This window comes from Bombus huntii, chromosome 8 (genome assembly GCF_024542735.1).
Source record: "Bombus huntii isolate Logan2020A chromosome 8, iyBomHunt1.1, whole genome shotgun sequence".
Taxonomy (NCBI): Eukaryota; Metazoa; Arthropoda; class Insecta; order Hymenoptera; family Apidae; genus Bombus; species Bombus huntii.
In genome coordinates this window covers 10,169,897-10,190,160 of record NC_066245.1, presented here as the reverse complement: position 1 = coordinate 10,190,160, position 20,264 = coordinate 10,169,897, and the positions used below count along the sequence as shown (strand labels likewise).

Here is a 20,264-nt window from a genome sequence, read left to right as displayed (position 1 = left end):
TAATGAATGTGCCAGAGGTGTCAGAGCAGCAACTGTCAAAACACGACCGGCAAGACGACCGTGCCATCCAGTGTGCGACAAAGATCAACGTAGAAATGGAAGAGAGCGAACGAGAACGGCCCTTTTCACGTCATATTGGGTATGTAGCTTGAAAACGGTACACGGAACCGATGCGTATCGATAATCGCGACATTCATCCTTTCGTTTCCCCGCCACGAAATTCTTTTCGCGTATCCGATACGTGGCGACGCGACGTTGAAACGAGGCATTGTTCGGGTTGCGCGTGTTTGTTGCACAACGGTTGCCCGCCTTCCGCTCGTTGAATTGCAGACGATGCTTATCGGGAAGACCAGGACGGATGTTTTTAAAAGAACGAGCAGAAACCAGAAATTAATAGCTCGTCATCATTTAACGCTTAGCTCGTCGTACCATCGAGAAAATAAACATTCCTCGTGAAGTTATTACGATATAAATTCTCCGTTCTTTGTCATGATACGGGTAATTCGTCTTCGATCGAATCGATGCAACGATCGTTCGTATAAATATCCAAACGAATTACTTTACGAATTACACATTGTTCTTTGATGTTCTAATTCAATTGGTAAACGTTTACAAACATTCGTTGCATCGTTACGAGAAGTTTTCCATTTTCCGTTACGATACGAGTAATCCATCTTCCATTAAATTAATACAATGACGCTCATAGAAATACTACGACAAGCTACTAGATACTCAACGATATTGCTATATTGTCTATCGATAAGTTATTTCGATTTATACGTTTCACAGATATTCCTCGTATCTTGATCGGAGTACAAGTTGTCCAGTTTCAATCGCGATACGCGTAATTCATTTTTCATCGATTCAACGCAATATCGTTCGCCATAAACACCAAAACAAATTGCCGCGCGAATAGCACTGGCGCGTTCTTCGATGAATTTTAATTTAACTTGTAACCATTTGCAAGCGTTGTGTCGACATCGATCGTTCATCGATTATCTGGCCGGTGATCAGGCCGTTACGCGGCGATTAGCTCTCTCGGAGCCCGGCTCTAAACACATTTCGCTCAATGACCAGTTTCAATTACGGCAACTTCATCGAAGTAATTTAACAACTCGCCGGTGAAACGCGCCAGCCGCGGAGAATATCTCTCCATTCCCGGGCAGCCTCTAACGACTCCATCTTCCATCGAGGAATCCACCCAGCTGTCGAGAACTTTCGCCAACCGGTGCGACAGAGAAAGACAGAGCCTCGACTGGTGCGTATATATCGAACGAAGGAACGCAATGCGAACGGCGAACCGCAAAGGCGAGAGACAGAGAAAAACGAAGATAGAACGTACGATACGACGGCGAGAGGAAAGGCGACGTATAAAGTAGACGCGTGGAGAGTGGAAGGGTGAAAGAGAAATATATAATAGAGAGGGAAAGAGGAAGTGGTCGCATGTGGAAGCATCAGCAGGCAGCAGGGTGGAGTCGGCGACGAGGACGGTTAGGCGTGCGCTCTGGGCATATCGGCTTTTTGGAGAGTCTTGGTCGATGTTCCTGGTTCCTGGTTAACCCGCGGGATCGGTTACAAGGCAACCCAGCCAGCCGATTGGTCCATTTTGTCAGCGACACCCGCCCACGCCACGTTATCGCGCAACTACTCTCTTCCTCTCTGTCGCTTGCCTTCGTTCACCCTATTTTTCTCCCTTCCACTTTACTCCATCGCGTATCCCCTTGCTCTCTTTCGCTAACTGCAGTCCGTGTCGATAACCTTCCTACGCCTCGTCTCCGTTCTCTTTTCATCTCTCCCTCTTCGCGCGCTCCTTTTCGTGCTTACGTTTTCCATGATTCGCCTTTCTTCTCTCTTTTTCTCCTAACCCTTCGCCGTTATCCCTTCGCCAACCATCGACTCGCTCCTATTGACCTTCGACGAGAAGAGAGAGATTCGTGTGTTTCGAACGCGATCTCCTCTTCCGTTGACTTGGTCGGGTTTGTTAACAGGGAGTCGAGTGACTGTGCGAATTTCGTTGGTTACTATAGCCGTGGGTAAGAAGAGGAGACCTTGCGAGCCGTTTAAATTGTGGGAAGGACGCGGCCACCTGAATCGCCTCGCTCTTTCTCGCCTTCGAGTTATTGTAATCGTTTTAGCCGCGTTGCTTGGTATTGCTCGTATGCGCGTACCCACACCTAGAATTTGCCAGGAGCGTCGATCAAAGGCTAGGTGTGAATTAGCCTGGCTCGAGGAAATAACGATATTAATAGATACAATTGGCAGGAGAAAATTGGCCGACGAGTGAGCACGCGAAACGCGAAACGCGGATGTTAATTGCGCGAGGCAAACCGTGTTGATTTCAACGGGTTAATTTTGGCCGATGTTGGGAAATTTTGACGAGCCACGCGAATTTTGGCAGATGGATACCTTGCTGGGTACGGTATCGAGTTCCATGGATGGAGACTGGGTGTTGTGATCGATTCAGGAACAAACGATGAATTGAACACTCACAGTATAGTTTTTTGTTGTAATATCATAATAATCTGTTAATATATTTTCGCGTGAATGTATGTACAGGCGCAAATAATAATATTAATAATAATATTAATAATATTAATAATAATAATGAATCATCTTCTTCTCATATATTTATATATGTATAGTTTCGTGTTAATATTCTTTACGTAAGGTACTTATGTATACGTGGGCTGTAGTATGTTCATATTTATAAGAGGGAGAAAGGGCTGATTATACAAGAAATTCTGCTAACGTGTGTCGTATTTATGTGTATATCTACAAAGAGAGAGAAGGAAATGCGAACCGACGTATGTTCGCGCTATTTCTTCTTCTTCTTTTTCTTCTTCTTCTTCTTCTTCTTCTACTTCGTTTTCTTTCTCTTCTTTATCGTTACCCAGACTCAACTTGGTCGATCGATCGTCTTTGTCTCTTGACAATCGTGATCGAGCCGCGTGTTACTCCGAGAGTAAACGATTCCTTTAACGAGCGTACCGATTAAGGAAATTTACAAATCTCTAATCTCTACCTAAGCTAAAGGGGGGGGGGAGCGTTTTGCGAAATATCTTAAATTATATCAACCAGTGTTCAAATTATTTATCAGACTGTTTCTTTATATTTATGTATATCGATTTGTGCCGACAACAAACGATACCGTATCGTTTCGATCCACTTGAAACGGTGTTTGAATCGCGATACATAAAATCGTATTTGAATTTGATCGATGGTTAGCATGAACGATTTCCAGATTTTGTTTATTTATTATTATTTTTTAACAAAGAAAAAAAGAAGACAAAAAACTATTTCCATACGAGACTTTGATGTTGTAAATAGATAAAAAGGCTCGCTTATAATAGTCACGTACAATTTTGTAGAGCGAACAACGCGTTATTTTCGAAGCTCGGCCTCAGTCTACGTTTAGGCCGTTCATAGTTCTACGATCTCGGGTTAGCGTTCTGTCTTATTTGGATTAGCATAAGATTTGAAACAGATTCGCGTTAAATTTTCACGTTCAACATAGCTGGCCAACACGTTTGAAACAATGAGTGGCAGTTTTCAGGGCGATTCTTACGTTCAAACAGCGTCCTTCTTTTTCAACGGGGGTATCGCTATGTACAAACTACGAAAGAGGGGGAAAAAAACAAATAAAAAAATATATCGTTACACGAAATTTGTTATTCTGTAAAGCGGATCGATCTCGCGTTCCGTTTTCATTCAACAAAAAATGTGTCGTTCAAAGTGTGACCTCGTTATTTACATGCGATCATCGTTCGTATCTGCTTCGGATAATTGCACACGTCCTCTTCAGCCATCTACCGACGCCTCGTCCATCGGAACATTCGGGTTGCTTTATGTTATCATAGTGCAACATATAATTACGAATTCTACATCGTCAGCCGTATTGCAAAATGTTCACCTTGTTTTACTACTTGGTAACGAACACTTTTAACGTAAATTTCAACAACAATGTCTTCGTCCAAGTAAGCTTTTCTATTTTTGTCGACCTTTCCTCGATATTCGTCTTTTTAATAATCATTTCGTAGATTCTTAGAGCTCGAAAATCTTCGTGTTCGCTTTACTCCTTTCATAAAACCTCGAAACGTTTGTCGAGAAATTGACTCTCGTCGTTAGCTACGATTTTTCTCGATACAATGGATCGATCCTGTTCATTCGCTCTTGAAATGACATTTCCCAATTCGTCGTATCACGCTGGCGAGAAAGGTCTGTGGATCTGCGGTGGTTTCGGATTCAGTGGAGGTGGTGTCGCCACCCTTATCAATCCCTGGCCTTGAGACTGACCCTGGGGAGTCTGTTGACTGGCCGTTGGACTACCCCGCGAGGAAGGCGTGTGAGGGCTCGGAACTGCAACCCTTAGCGGACCCGTCACAGACAAGTTCGTTGCCATTAATGGCGGGCTGTGAGCTTCCGATAGGCTGTCTGACAGGCGCGAAATTCCACCATCGGAGAGACGCGAGCCTTCCGATATCCTCGACATTCCTTCCGGTAGCTGATGCTGTATTTGTGGATGATGGAGCAAACTGTCGTGTGGGTGCAACCTCGGCGGTGGTAGACCCAGAGGATCCGGTAGTCTGTAATTGAAAAGTGTAGTTCCAGATCAATATTTTCTTAGAAAAAGTATTTTCTTCGTGACTTTCGAAGGAATTGCTTTCATCGACGTTAGTTTTATTAAGTTCGTGCGCTGATCGTCGTGGTCGTCGTTGTCGACGCATATTGCACTGAATCTTTCAGAATGATTACAGTAAGTTGACATATTCGTCGATTATTCAAGGATTGGTAATTTGTATTGCGATATAATATTTTCGCAAAATCGTATATCGTATTGTACTCCGAGTATATCGAAACATCTCGATCGACATGCACCGGGCACTAAGCTCCTTCGGCGTGTAATTTGTAAACGGCGAGGAAATTTGCAAATGCAGATACCGTCTGTTAACAGGGTCGTTCCTTAAATATACAGCAAGTTCTACAGTCACGGAATACAAATTTTATATGATAAATCACTGATATCGAACCAATTGATTAGTTGTTAGAGACGTTATTTTGTCCAGCGATAAGACATTGTCGATTCGAATAACGAGTTAATCTACAATCTCCTCCTGTTAACAGATGAAAGAAAAGACTTTTACAAAAAATCCTGCCGATCGATCCGATGGATAAAACGCGAGAGGATTTTGAAACGTTTAGTTTTGAACTTTCGAGATTCATCGAACGCGGATTAATCGAAGAGCGCGCGATTAAGGATAGGTTTTTAAAAGCTACTCGCCTCGACCCAAGATCGCCTCTCGGTCCCACAGCTTGGAACGGGCTCGTTTCCGTCAGCCTGAAGATTCCACCGCCAGAGATGTTCGGATGATTGTGTTGCGGGCTGTGCGGTCCAAATCGGAAACCCGCCGGCGGGAATTTGAAGGCCGTCGCGTGGTTGAATCGAAACTGCGATTGCGAAGGATCGAAGCGGAAATTTAAGGATGGTGGAGGTAGAGGACCTAGAGGCCCGAGAGGAACAGGAGATGGTTGATGAGTTGGCGGAGGTGAGGAACTCGGTGACGCAGGCGACGTTCCACCAAGCGAGATGTCAGAATCCTCTGAATCGCTGGCTCCTGGTCCAGGACTCAAAGTGCGTCGTGTACCCCCGTTTCCTGTACCAGATTGCTGCTGCATTCTGAAACACAACATGGTTGAAACACAGAACGTGTTTTTGCGTTCATAAAACTTACGTTAATTGCAGTCGAAACATGAACTTGATAGATTCGAGTTGTGGAGGATTGGTCGAGGATAAATATAACGTGAAACAACGAGAGCGAGAGATTGCTGTCGCAATCCGTCAATTATATTTCCAACAAATAAATAAATTAACGTACAGACGTATACGCCAGTCGTTAGTACGAAATATAAATCGCAGAATAAAATCGCGGAATAAACATTCGTTAATGCTCGTCGCGTAACTCGGTAAATACTCGTGAGGTACTTCGAGATACTCTGTAGATATTGTGTAGATGCTGTTCGATACTGTACGATGCTGTTCGATGCTGTTGGATACTGAACAATGCTGTACGATGCTGTACGATACTGTACGATACTGTACGATACTATACGATACTGTACGATACTGTACGATGCTGTTCGATACTGTACGATGCTGTTCGATACTGTACGATGCTGTTGGATACTGTACGATGCTGTACGATGCTGTACGATGCTGTACGATACTGTACGATACTGTACGATACTGTTCGATACTGTACGATACTGTACGATGCTGTTCGATACTATACGATGTTGTACGATACTGTACGATGTTGTACGATACTGTACGATGTTGTTCGATACTGTACAATGCTGTTGGATACTGTACAATGCTGTTGGATACTGTACGATGTTGTACGATACTGTACGATACTGTTCGATACTGTACGATACTGTACGATACTGTACGATACTGTACGATACTGTACGATACTGTACGATGCTGTTCGATACTGTACGATGCTGTTCGATACTGTACGATGCTGTTCGATACTGTACGATGCTGTTCGATACTATACGATGTTGTACGATACTGTACGATGCTGTTGGATACTGTACGATGCTGTACGATACTGTACGATACTGTACGATGCTGTTCGATACTATACGATGTTGTTCGATACTATACGATGTTGTACGATACTGTACGATGCTGTTCGATGCTGTTCGATACTCTGTCGTTCGCGATCGCGTCCGTTTATTTATGCTGGTCGAGGGAAAGTCGGAAAATTCAAATTCGTCTTCATTCGACGGTTGCATATAGCCGGAGTTTGTTTATCATTACATTTCTGCGTCAAGGCTGAGTGAATGTCCTGAGGCAAAACAACAGCATGAGTCGCTCTCGACTCGCATCGTCCTTTGATTCCTGTGCCGTTACAGAGTCTTCCAAAAATGTATTTTTATTTTCTGCTACGTTCTCTGTTACTCTGTATCTCATGTCCATACTAGATTCGGATAATATTAATAGCTTGCTTTAATTTAGTACAATCAAGCATCTTATCCGTATACGTACACTTTTTAATTCCTTGTCGTACAATTTCTTCGGACGAATTTGAACGAGCGCCGAATAATTCGACCGTGTCGAAACATTATAGGTGAAACTACCCACCTGAAAACTATCGAACCACGTAAACTTCGTTAGAGATACAAGTTGCCTTTATCGCCGATATTACGTTGTCTTATACGACGTACAGAAAATTAGCAATTTTCTTAAGCGAACCAACGACGTTTCTCGCATCTGCTATCTCTTATCGCTCTTTCGCGGATCGTTTACTCGAGCACGCATCTGCCGTTGAAACGTTAACGAGAAAGGTCAGCGATTATTATTGGTAGCAAGTCGGTCACCTTCATCTCGTAGCTGAAGTGGCGCGTAGGCGCGTTGATCGCGATGAGAATTTCAATTCGTTCCCGTCCTAGGACAGGCTTAGGTGGATGTACCCCCGACACTGAAAACACTTTGTTTCCAGTCATCGCCGCGGAGCGACTATAATTAATGAGCGGGCTCATCCTTCCCAGGTGAGCAGAAGGATTCACGGGAGAGTAACGACGATTCCCTAGGACGGGTTCGTACAAAAGGAGGATCCACCTCATTACTCGAGAGATTACGGATAGATACAGAAACGCTTCGCGAACTTCTCACGCGACTCATCCATCGCGGTCAGAGATAAATGACGAACAGTCGTGGCACGATCGGAACGGATGTCCCGACTTGTCGACGGGAAAGTATTATTCATCGTGCCCACCCACGGTCAAGTATTAAACTGGCCGGCCGACAAAGGTATCGAGAAAATCCGTATTATAATTCGCTTTATCGACGAGCCTCGTGAGAATGCGTTTTTCTACGCTTACGAGCGAAGGAATTTTCAACCGTAGAACCATGCAAGATGGAAACTGCAAATACCTTGAACTTAAGTTGAACGTAATTTTTCCGCCACTTTCGATCGCGTAATCCTGTAACACGGGAAAAGGAAAACACCGTGCGAAGAATTGTACCTCCATCGTGGAAAACGCTTTCTCTAGATGTGGTATTAACAGAGAGGAGAATCATTCGCTAGTCTGCCAGAGACAATGAGATGTTGTGGTCGCCTTAAAAGCCTCTTTACTCCAGATCGATTCAACGCCGAGGCTCCTGAGATACTCCCGTATTTTCTTTGCTAATCGAGTTTCCAGCCCGCACTGTTACCACGGTAACACCTCGAGTGATTTCGAACAGGTTCGCTGCTCGAACGAGAATCGTCGGATCGTTCGATGCTTCCTCACGCTCCAAAAAGACGAACGTACGCGTAGGAACCGCGCCAACTATCCAACTGATTCGATCATTTAAGTTTAGACGCTTGCCCCACGCGCTATTCGTCTTCTTCGCGCCTTTGTAATCCTATTTTCGATAATTTTGCTTTCGTTTCAACTTCTCTTGTTCTCGCTTCGTATTTTATGACAAAATTACTCGAAAATAACCGTATAAAACGGAGAGCATCGATATTAGAATAGAAATTATTATTTAAACTAGAGATACTCGCAAGATACATTGACAAAAAAAAAAAAAAAAATTCCTATTTATTTGTTACTCGTGAAATTATCACCTTGAGGTTTGCCTCTGTATAAACTTCCTGTTTCACAACGTCCATCATCAAGGGGTTAAATCATATATCTCGCCGGCTCTTTTCTATTCACCAACATCCCCCGTAAGTCTGACATTCCTTTCACACTTTCTATATATAGAAATATATAACGAGACGTCAATTTCCCTGACGAAGGTATGAAAGCGATTTATTCGATTCCGTGGGTAATAGAGGAAGGTAAGAGCGGTAGCGAGACGCGATTCGAGTAGAGGCCACTCTCACATGGACCTGTTTGAAACGCGTTGGACATGGTAATCGAACCCGTACCTACCTACTCTCCTTTTCTCTCTCCTTTTCTCTCTCTTTTTCTCTTTCCCTCTTCCTCTGTTGGTTCTTTTTCTTTTTTTTTTTAACGTGTCTCGCATCAGCGGGACACTCGACGCGTTTTAATTATGCCTCAAGACCGCTTCCCCTTTGTCTCGGCCCTTTCACGAGACACCCGCACGAGCGGTGCGACTTATTATGTGCCAGCCTCTCCCGTTTTGTTCCACTTAGTGCTCGTCCACCGATCGTCGTCCCTATTCAACGCGTCTTAATGTCGTGGCATTAAAGTGCGGAGGCTCGAGCTTACGGTGTCAATTTTTCGCCGTGAATACCACCAGACCGACATTAATTTCTCTGATTCTTTGCGCGATTTATAACCAACAGTATCTTTGGAACGTTGTTCGAAGATATATTTGAAACTGATACAGTATATTCTTTCTATATTGAGAAGTATCTTACATCGTCAACATCGAGCGAACAATACATTTGTTATGTTAAAAAGTAACTCCTTAATACGAATCTATGGAAGTAAAAAGGAATACCGCCGATCGATCAATAACGAAATTAACAACGATTTAAACTTTCGCCATACGATCTCTTCAAAGATCGACTTATTGACTGATAAATTAATACTTTATCGACAGAGACCGGTATTCTATTGTACGATCGATGTTAACTTCTACAGGTATTAAATCCATCGGCTGTATTCCCATCGTTATCGTCGTTGAATTAATCGAAAGCTTAACAAGGGGGCGTGGTGTTCCATTTCAAAACACGAATTTTATTCCTGTTCACACGTACGAACAATTACGAAACTGCGAGACAGCGTCGGCCCGAGTTATGCCAGCAAACCGTGTGTTGCTTCTACACTGTTTCCGCGGTTAACGAGGGATATCGGCGTTCACGGTTCGGCCGCTCGTTAAAACTCAACGAGCTCGCTACGAAAAAGGGCCACGGCCCGACGAATATTGCAACGAGCTCCGCTTTTTCTCTTTCCTTATTTTCCCTTTTTTATCGTTATTTCGGTAGGATCCGGTATGTTTAATATATTCGCGGCATGTGTCCGTGCGCGCACGCGTTCGCAAAAGTTCAGGGCGTATTTCGCGTGGCGAATCGAGGACCGCGTCGAACAGCTCGAACGAGCTATCACAGGTGACGCGGTAAGTTTCGGCACTGCCGATGGCCATGATTAAAAAAGAAATTCATCAAGCGGCTTCTACCGCCGCCGGGGAAAGTATCAGGTGCAACGTAAGGAACGCCGCGCGGCGATGAGGATGCGCCCCGCCGTTAAGTATTTACGCCGCATGACGAGTCACTTTTGTAATCCCTCGTGTATGTTGTAAAGTATTATGCACGCGGACGGCGACGCGGGTCTCAAACCGTGACGGAAGCTACTGTAATTACGCGCAAGATGGTCGTCCTTGCGGTGTGTGCCGGTAGAAGAGTTCGCCCGATTGATCTGCGATCGAGAAACTACGGCCGGTGAAAGGATGCCGGTTTTCGTGCCGCGTCTGACAGCCTCTTTAAAGACTGATTCGATCGTTTCGACCAGTTTTAACGCCGTCGATATCTATACGATATTTGCGCTCCACGATCATAGTCGAGGATAAGGATTTTTGCGAGTTAGATTTTTGGCGCAGCATATGCAAGAAGAGGGTTCACTGACAACCTGTAAAATATTCGCCCGATCGCAAATATTCGATATATCTAGGTATATAAATATTATAAGTTGAGAATTTTGTAGACGAATGAATATTTCATAGGTAGACGATATTATATGCAGCTTTCTTTGTTTATGTCTCAGGTGGTTATTAAACGTGTCGGTTCGTTTAATAAAGAGACGAGTGGTAAAATTGTAATAGCCAATTATATTAAAGTCAATGTAAGTACAAGTACAGAAATAGTGTATACTGGACGTAATCGTTGCTCGCTCGAAATAATTCAATTCCTCTAGCCGTTAACTATTCGACTATTTAACTGTCCTAGACAGCACGTTCGTTTATTTATATCAACAAAGTTAGAGTTCATATGTAACTCCGGTTGACGATTACAAATAACGGGAATAATATTTTGTCCGGAGTTTGTTTACCTTTAGACCTAGCAAACCAAAACAAAGTTGGAATTCCAAGGCACGATATTACGAGTCTCTTCCCTATTCAAATCTTCCGTCGAGTCATGTGCCGCTACATGTTCAATTGTGTTTGAAGATCTTTTTAGATTCGAACATTTCCAACCTACCATATTTGAAGCACGAACAATTTCCTCGCTGCAGACCAATTACATACAAAAGTACCAATCCTTCACTCGAGAGTGACTCGAATTTTACTCGTATTACTGACTTTACTCCGTTGCAACATCCAAAATATCTCCAAGCCAGTCTCTGCTCTCCTCTCGAAACTAGTTTCTACGATTCTCCCAGGTACTACAAAGCGAATGAAAGAAGAGAGAGGGGAAAAAAACGCGTGGAGAACGATCAATTTCAACTTGATATCAGAATCGGATCTATTCTCGACTCTACCAGAGTGACGAGGGATATCATTTTAACAGAATCTACCCCCGTGTGTCGAACACACACAGAGAGAGAGAGAGAGAGAGAGAGAGAGAGAAAGCCGTGGATTTTCGTGCCGTCTCGTACGAGTCCATCTCCTTGCTGCCCTCCTCCCTTCCCCCGGGTGAACCCTCGATTTAGACCAACCCCGTGCCATGCTAAATACTCGTTGCGCACAATGGAGAACATATCATTCGAAAATCTGAGCTATACGAGGGCCTGTACAAAAGGTAACTGGATACCGGTACGAGGAGGAGACGGCATGTGAACAGAGGGCCCGCGATTTCAAGCAACCGGGACCCCCTTGACCCACCCCACCCCCTCCTGCCTCTCGTCCATCTCTTACCATCGTTTCACCGCTTTTTTTCGTCTCTAGCTCATTTTTAATAGCCGCTAATAGAGACGTTAAAACGATACGGGCCCTCTTGGCCGACTCGGTTCCGATGCTCAATTCTTTCTTCGCTTACAGCCACTCTTTCTCTCTCTCTCTCTCTCTCTCTCTCTCTCTTTCTCTCTCTCTCTCTCTCTCTCTGTCTCTCTTTCTTGTATTCCACCCCTTGGGTATAGTCACGTCTACGCTTGTTTGTCTCTTAAAACGCCGCTTTCCACCCTCGATTATATACTGTTGGCTATTGAACAGCGTTCGTTTGAACAACGTCTGTTTCACGTAAGAAACGGGGGTAACTGTTGGACGAAACGCGTGCTTATTTAGAGTCGGTTTGTTTAATTTGTTATAGCAGCGATGCCTATTTCAAAAGAGACGAGATTGGATTTATTGGTATTTTGAGCGCAGAAGCGTAGAGCATGTTTGCCTTTGTTAGGGAGCGACGATCGATACGATCGATGATATTTAAGGTTCTCGATATTACCGTTGGCGAGAAACCCTCTAGACGATCGATAAATATTGTCAATCCAACGTTGAGAACCTTAAGTATTGACAATGATATTGACGATAATATTGACAATGATATCGACAATAATATCGATCGTTCGAATTAATGATTCCTTAGAGGATTCGCAACTGTAGATTAGATACAACATCGATATTCAGTATTGCGATAATGAAATGCGAGTGAGCCAAAAATTACACGTCTATTTAGCACGGTTGAGAAGACAGCTGGTAGATTTGCATGGGAATAACAAGCTCCTCAAACCTGTGGATGATTAATTTGTAGGAGATTCCACTTTTGTCGATAAAAAGAATGCTCTGTTCTAAAAAATTCTCGCGAAATGTGACCCTCTTACGCTATAAATCAATGGAATTTGGATTTTTTCAACTAGCCAATAGCGGTCGTTTGGCGTTCACGACTTTCTCGTCGTACGGCGATCTCTTGTAGCTCTTTAATCGTATTATACGAGACTTATCGAACGAGATATTTAACGGAAGGTTGGAAAGCGTGGCGTTGAATTCGTCGAATGAATCATCGGCTAGTGATTTGTTTGTTCGTTCGCGTTACGCTGTTACGCGCGAAAGGAAATGAAGAACGCGTTGCTCGAGGAAGAAGCGGCGAAACGAATCGTGGCATCCGCGCTTTCGCGAAAATTTCATCCTCGACGCGTTCTTTTACCACTACCGAGTTTCTCTGAAGTAGAGGATATATCTGGTGGCACGAAACGAAGGAATGAAACGATGGAACGAACGCGAGAGGCTCGTTCACAGGTAGCCCATGATTTGCAGTATTTTAATCCGGGCCGAGATCGGGCAAGCGTCGTCTTCGTCGTCGTTCGCCACAATATGGCGTCTAAAAGCGAACACGGCCGCGTTTAGAGTGGCCCCGTTTGCGGCTCGACGATCGTTTTCGTCTTCCTGTTACCCTCCACTCCCGAGAAACCGGGCAAATGTTTGTCCGCGGACAAAGAGAGTATCCACTGACGCGAGCGTTTCTAAAATCGAGACCCGTTCGAAGGGTCATTAAGGATCACGCAGCGAAATAGCGCGTGAAAGTTGCGAAAAATGCGAGTGAACTGACTCGAATATCGTGTTATCGAGTTATAAACATCGTAAAAGATAAGCTAGCAAAGATTAGATATTATTAAATATTATTCGCAAATATTCCACAAAAAAAAAGAAAGAAAGTATAAATTAAACAAGAAGGAGATGCCCTATATACATTGATACATATAACGCATATATGAACATATATAACACAGGAAGAAATAGTTTATAGTATTTTAGATAATATTCGGATAAGTATGATTTGCAATGATATTCCCAACGATCGACCTAACAAAGACATCGTTCCAATTCACGTGACAACATTTTCGATATTCAATAACATTCGCTAACGGAAGTATCTAGTAATAGTAAATAAGATTTTATTGGATATATTCGACGAAAAATACAAAAATAAAAATTCGATAAGTTGGACGATAAAGTTTGTGACACGTAACAGCCTAACTATAACGCATTAGCAAATTACCGCGAAAAAGAATTCTCAAGGATTTCGTCTGAACGACACTGTTTCCCGCTTTGGAACATCCTCGTCATCTCCGAAGAACGACAAATAATATTTTACAGAGGCATAGACATTTCGAGTGTTTGCGGAGGTCCCCCAGAGTTAGGCATCTACTAACCTGACCGCTTCGTGGGAAAATCCTTGGAAATTAAATCCTTGCCTTGGCCTTCTTTGAGGAGGATGCTTCGTCGAGACTAATCTCGTTGTTTTAGGCTTTTCCGAGCGGCTCCCGGGACAAAAATTATTCTCGGTTGGTTAGACATCGCGAGTAGTCCGACGAACATGGAACGCGATTTGGAAAAATGCTTGTCCGTCCGACGAGTCGTAGAAACAATATTTGCACTCGACCGAGATAAACGAGCAAGAGGGATAATTTTTCTGCCGGAAAACGCACCGCGTCTCTTGTTATTGCGAGTTTCGAACGGCGACCGTGTACCTCGCTGGAAAACAATTTACCAATCGGTTTAATGATCCGAGAGGGCAATTAACCAGTTTCGATCATCCTTCAAGGAACTACACGGTGATGAACAAAAGTAGCAAAGTTGCGAGGGTCGGCTCTTTCTGCTAAAAATACACGATTCTTTCGTCGATTTTTCATTTCGAAGATTTTCCATTTGAAAGACTAAATGCATTATAAGCGAAACTATTCGTTGTAGTTACGACACCGATCCCACTTCTTAGAATAATCCTGATAAATTTTTATTTCGTATAATTGAAAATTTCTCATGTTCCCGTGCATAGTTCCAGAATCACCGTTCGTTCTTTTTTATATTCTACACCGATTGCAAAATGATCGTACGATCGATTCTTCCGTGAGAATTAATTTTCCAGCGATCGAAATCTGAAATTTTTTAAAGCTCTAGAAAATTGTATATATTTTATAATCCGTTTCACGGATCTTATATATTGCAACGGATACGTACATTTACGCTCGACAGTGATATTCCCGAAAGAAATCGGGCGTAGAATATAAAGTTTTGCCGATTTACGCAGGATTCTAGAGGGAAACTTGGAAACGTACCTATGCTTTTGTTCATCGCCATAGATCGTTATCGAATATTTCCCTTGTTCACTTCTACGCGATGTTAAGCGTGTTCCTCTTCGTGTATCTTTTCCGGGGTTATTTTCTGCTCGATGAACCGGCCAAGTAGAACGCAAGAAAGCCTATTTGCCGCTAATCGCCGCTATATTAGTCGGCCGTCTCTCGTAAACGGTATCTTTTTTCCATGACATTTGCACGAGCGCGTTTAGAGACACGATCTCGATGAGAATTCCGGCGTCTCATTTAATTTAATGACCCGTTTTCGAGAAGCTGGTCGACGCATACATCGGAAATCACTCGGTAAATAATTAATGTGTAATCAGACTCCGTTTGTGTGCGCGAGTGAAAGGGTCGACGACGAATGCCATCGACTCACTCGAGGCAGTAGCAAGGGCGCCATCGAGGCAACGCGAGAACGGAAGGGTGTTTGTCAGCAAACACCATCGAGGACCTCTTAACGCATTCTAAACCTATGCGTGGGGCTCTTTTCGTCGGACAAACTGACGTGGAAGATAGGTATCAGAGAAGAAAGCAGGAGAGCTCGTGCTCGTCTTTTAATTTCTGTTCTGCATTCTCGAGAAATCCGACGGACAATATTTGCTCGACGAATTCTGTCTAGAAAACCGACTGGCGAAAACAAACTTCAGTCGTTTGTATGTCGCTCGAGTTGAGACGATTAGAGTGGATACGTGAATTTATCAATTTATTCGCTTGGTGACTAGCGGTGGAAATTGGATCGCTGTCCCGTCGCCAAAGGAAAAGTACGTTAAACGATAGAAGAATTTGGATGTAAATTATATGCGTAGATATAAAACTTGTAACGAACAGATCAAAATGTATGGAATATAGCGAAATATATCGTGGAAGAAACGAAACGAACTATCGTTCGTATATTTTACATAGGGTCACGCGTATATCCAAAATCGTATCGTTGTAAATTACAAATTGACCATTCTGATGATTCTGACAGTTCTAGTGTCACTTAATAGACCGTTATCGCTTTACGTACGGTACAATACCACGATATTACACGATTCTCTTGCAATATAGTTCTTGTTATTCGCTACAATGTATCGCGAAATCAGATCATAGGATAACGAAGAAACTAAACGCGATTAAAATCACTGTGATCTCTATATACGAACTCCGTGGCAATTATAGTGGCGGCAATTTTCCAAACGTTTCGAAAACTTCGTAAGCTTGCGTGGAATTTTTGAAACAGCGGAGAAGCTTCGTTGCTTAAAGGACGGTAGGAGTTTCTCAGGCGAAACGAGTGCACCACAATCGACGTCTCTCAATTATCGCATGACGAGAAAGAGGAGGAACTTCAATGGCATCCGATTGAGGCACGCGCCGTCGCTTAGAGGCTCTCCGAGGTTCGAGAGCCCTCGAATTGATTCGAGTCCCGTGGCACACTTCGGGGCAAATTAAGTTTCGCTTCTGAAATATGCTCTTCTCCCTCTTTCCCTTTCTTTCGCCTACCGCCTCACAGACCGCCGTGTCTTTCCATCGCCATTCATCTTTACCTGTCTTTTATCTGCGGAGATCGGTTCAGCGAATCGTGTTCCGTACCGTTGCGAATCGCATCGAGGCCGATTGTTTTCTTAACAAAACGTCCACCATGAGTAGGAACGACGGGAGATCGCGACACTAAAACGTTCCTCTATCGTTCCTTCTGTCCTACCTCCACCCTTCCAAATCATCCTGCTTCGATCGTTTCCCTCACGACAAAGTGTGTCTCGTTGGGCTTCTAAAAGCGAGCAAAAATTTCGACAATACTCGCAGTGTATCGAATTCCCGAAAAAAAAAAAAACTCTTGTCTCGCGCGATGAATGGAAAGGGGACGGGGTGGGTTTAATTCCTATTACACCGCGGACAAGGAACCCGAACGTAACTTAAGGAGGTCCGGTCGGAGCGTTAGTGAAGCGAGAAGCGGGCGAGTTGGTCGACCAGCGTGCAAAAAGAGGAAATAGCCCCCGGTAACCTCTCGTTTGCACCGGCGCACGCTCAATTAACCATTTCCAGAGAAAAAATTCGCCGGCCAAATTCTACGCGACAGCCCGTGAAGTCCGCGGCTCGTGTTCACCGCGAGGCAACCGGGCTGGACGACGCGGAACACGTAGGTAGAAGGAATCGAGAAGGAGAAGCAGAACGAAGCAGGGAGCACAGCTATATCGATGCGTAAAAAATGTAGAAAATAACAAAAAGGGAAAGGACAGAGGGTAAGACGAAGGGAGGAAAGAAGACGAAGAAAGCAAGGGGAGGACCATTGAGGCAACCCTGTATCGTTTTTCAAAGAGGTATACCCTCTTCCGTTTGTCTCTTTCTTTTCGTTTCGACCTTGTTCTCGACTTTTCTACCCTTCTGTCTCTCTCTCTCTCTTTCTCTCTCTCTCTCTCTCTCTCTTCTCTTCCGTTGTCTTTTTGCCTCTTCTTATATACACGAAGATCGTACCGTACCGTTGGGTGTAAGATTTCACGTATACGCGCGGGATGGATCAGATTGGCCTGGCCTTAAGCCGTCGCAAATTACCCCGTAAGCCTTTTAGTCGCCCTGTGTGTTTTGCTGGCTGCACCCTAAACCTCCCCCGTCCACCACCTTTCCTATCCTACTCGTCGTCCACCTCTGGCCCCGCCATCCCTTCGCTCTCGACGGTCTTGCGTTATTATTTTGTTGGCCGGTAATATCCTGGAAACCCCCGTGGGGTTTCGCCAGGCCACTCTAAAGAGAATTTAACCGGAGCTCGCGGTCTAGGGGTTGCACGTTACAGAAATAGTTGTGAACTCGGCGAATTATCAATCGGCTACGGGTTTGCCCTTTTATCCCGCCAGTACGGAATAACACGGACAACTTTAAATTAGGTGCGCACGTTCTAACGTCTAACGTTTAATCGTCGGAACAATTAATTCTGGTACAGAAAGTAAGGGTTCCATCGTTCTCCTTTATAGCTTGCCTGCGATAAAGATACTTGTATATTACGTTGGCCGTTGTAACAAGTATTTTGTATATTAGAAGACGCGCTTTAACGCGCAAAGTATCGATTTGATATTGAAGCGTGAAAGCTGTACGAGAAAAATCAGAATGGAAAGTATATGGAAGAAGATATAGTGCGAGATAAGAAATACTTTTCGAAATATCATTAAGGAACCTTTAAAAGTCGTAGATCTAAAATTTTTGTGGAAAATTACGAACGATACCCTGGTGATTCTGGAGCTAAATTCGATGGGTATAAACGTTTGGAGCTTAATCGCGGGGAAAAAGAAATTTTGTACGGTTTTATGTTTCTCTGTGAGATCGATCGACTCGTTTTCCAAAAAATTCTGAATGTTAGTACTAAAAACAATGTCAAACAAAATTAATACTCGACTTTTCAGCCAGCAAATGATTGTACTCAATAAAGTTTATCTTTTGTGTAGATCATATTATACTGGTTTTTGTAATAGCTACTCTGAATATTAGAACAATTAGGAAAACATGTAATGAACATGTTCTTCGTGACTTCCCATTCAGACTGCGTGTATCATTGATGAGACGATATGATATGATACACGCTACAGTATTTATTCCGTGTACTCTATAAAAACGCGTGTTCTATGGTAATTACGTTTATTTATAGTCCAGTGTTGCTGGCATTTCCGATTTGTCAATTGTCATTCTTGATTTATTTTACATTTTCGAGTCGCTTATTAATAAGTCTCGTCTACATTTGGAAACGTTTTATAATAACGGTACCTGCTACGATTTGAATACTAAATTTTGGTCCAAACGTACCAACAGAAGCATCGTTACACCATAATGTTGTCTCGCGATTTCTAGTGCATCCTCGCCCTTCAACATCCCACTGATTTCCAACAATTGAACCACGAATAATAAGAAAATAACATCGTTTCCATAGAGTTAATTATCGTAGAAAACAACAGCCATGTCTCCGTTAAGAAGGTAAAAGTTTCAATTTGCGAATAAACCTTAGTCTAAGGGGAATATCTTGAAAACACTGATGGGATACGAAACGCGATATATCGTCGCAGCTAAATCTGCCTTCTTTATCCGGTTGATGGTGCCAGCATCAAAAGACTAAGGCCCGAGGCCCTCGGGGCGCGGGAGTAAAAATTTAACGCAATTCCAAGTGATTACCGCGGCCCTGTGATACACCCCTTATGTATCCACCCCTTGATTGGCCTACATTGTCGATGCTTAACTGTTTCATGCACCAGTGACCGACTAGGGGGATATCATTGCGCGCGATAGGGGTAACGTTTTCATAGCCCCGGGGGCGGGGTTGTCGTCATTGTCAAGATTCAAATGTAAAAATCGTGGCGGGAGGTCGACGATATTCCGTAATCCCATGACTGGAATGATTACAACGTTGAAACGGCTTTTTGGTCGTATCATTTGTTCCCATTATAGCCGAAAATAATTCACGAATCGCGTGACGAAAAAGTTAACCCTTATCGCCTGGCTGATGCCACACTTTTCTCTAATTCTTATTTTCTTTTCTACGTACATGCGCGCGTACCATACGTTTGGCAACACCTATCGCCGTGTCTAATACGCGTCGCCCGACGTATAATTTCTTTATCTTCCAGTTAGATCGCTAATACCAGTATCTAATAATGGCTGATCCATCAAATATTTAGAGTCTAAAGTCCCTGAAACGTCAAACCTTTCATTCCGTTTCATAGTTGAACGTGAATAAAGAGATGGCTATCTTCGGACGACGAAGATCGATTTTATATTTTGCCGTAGTTTTTCCTATAAAGATAGATTGATGTGTAATTAAAAAAAAGAAAAAAAAAAAAGAAAGAGTAGGGGAGAGAGATCGTACAGAGGGTGATATGGAATACACATGGTATTTCTTATGGAAAGTATTCTCCAAAAGGATCATCAGGCTTGATGCCTTCGCAGATAGGAAATAACTCTTCGTGGCTCGTTCGAGCGACAAAGAATTTATACCATAGGTTACTCGATACCTTCCCGTAGCATAATACGCACACCATACGTGCGTGCAACGCGCTTGCGACCCAGGTACGTACGCGTTAAACGTACGCGTCTCGTACAGAACGCCGGAGATACCATCTCGTTTAAGGATCAGGATCAGGAGTACAGTGTTGCATTACATCACCGGTCATGGTTATCCCTTAATACACCGGGTGTTCTCTTAACGAGCCCGTAAACGAGAGTCGTGTTACGAAGGGATCTTTAACGATAGAAAAAAGAAAAACAGAAAAGAAGGAAGAGAGTCCGTACGAAGAAATATCGGAGAAATATTTCAAGACATGTTCGAAGAAACGTTCGAA

At 43.5% G+C, this 20,264-nt stretch overlaps 2 protein-coding genes across 2 annotated transcripts in view; both read right to left on the bottom strand.

Annotated features, from left to right (window-relative positions):
- Positions 1-2,498: 2,498 nt before the first annotated feature.
- LOC126868320 (homeobox protein SIX3) overlaps positions 2,499-20,264 on the bottom strand; it is a 54,215-nt gene continuing 36,449 nt past the window's right edge. Inside the window, exons 2-3 of the mRNA XM_050623653.1 lie at positions 5,279-5,674; positions 2,499-4,583 (exon numbers count right to left, since the gene is read on the bottom strand). Of these exons, the coding sequence (XP_050479610.1) occupies positions 4,199-4,583; positions 5,279-5,674 (781 nt within the window). The 3' untranslated portion in view covers positions 2,499-4,198. The remainder of the gene's footprint in view (positions 4,584-5,278; positions 5,675-20,264) is intronic.
- Positions 5,681-7,932, bottom strand: LOC126868328 (uncharacterized). The gene is made up of 2 exons (XM_050623664.1): positions 6,103-7,932; positions 5,681-5,991 (listed from the first exon to the last, which is right to left on the bottom strand). The coding sequence occupies exons 1-2, from the start codon at positions 6,796-6,798 to the stop codon at positions 5,731-5,733; spliced, it is 957 nt and encodes a 318-aa protein (XP_050479621.1). The 5' UTR covers positions 6,799-7,932; the 3' UTR covers positions 5,681-5,730.

Coding starts and splice junctions, on each gene's coding strand:
- LOC126868328 (XM_050623664.1), bottom strand. CDS start 6,798: ATGCAACCGTCGAATGAAGACGAATTTGAATTTTCCGACTTTCCCTCG. Junction 5,992..6,102: donor GTATCGTACAGTATCGTATA/GTATCGTACAGT, acceptor CAATATCTACAG/AGTATCTCGAAGTACCTCAC.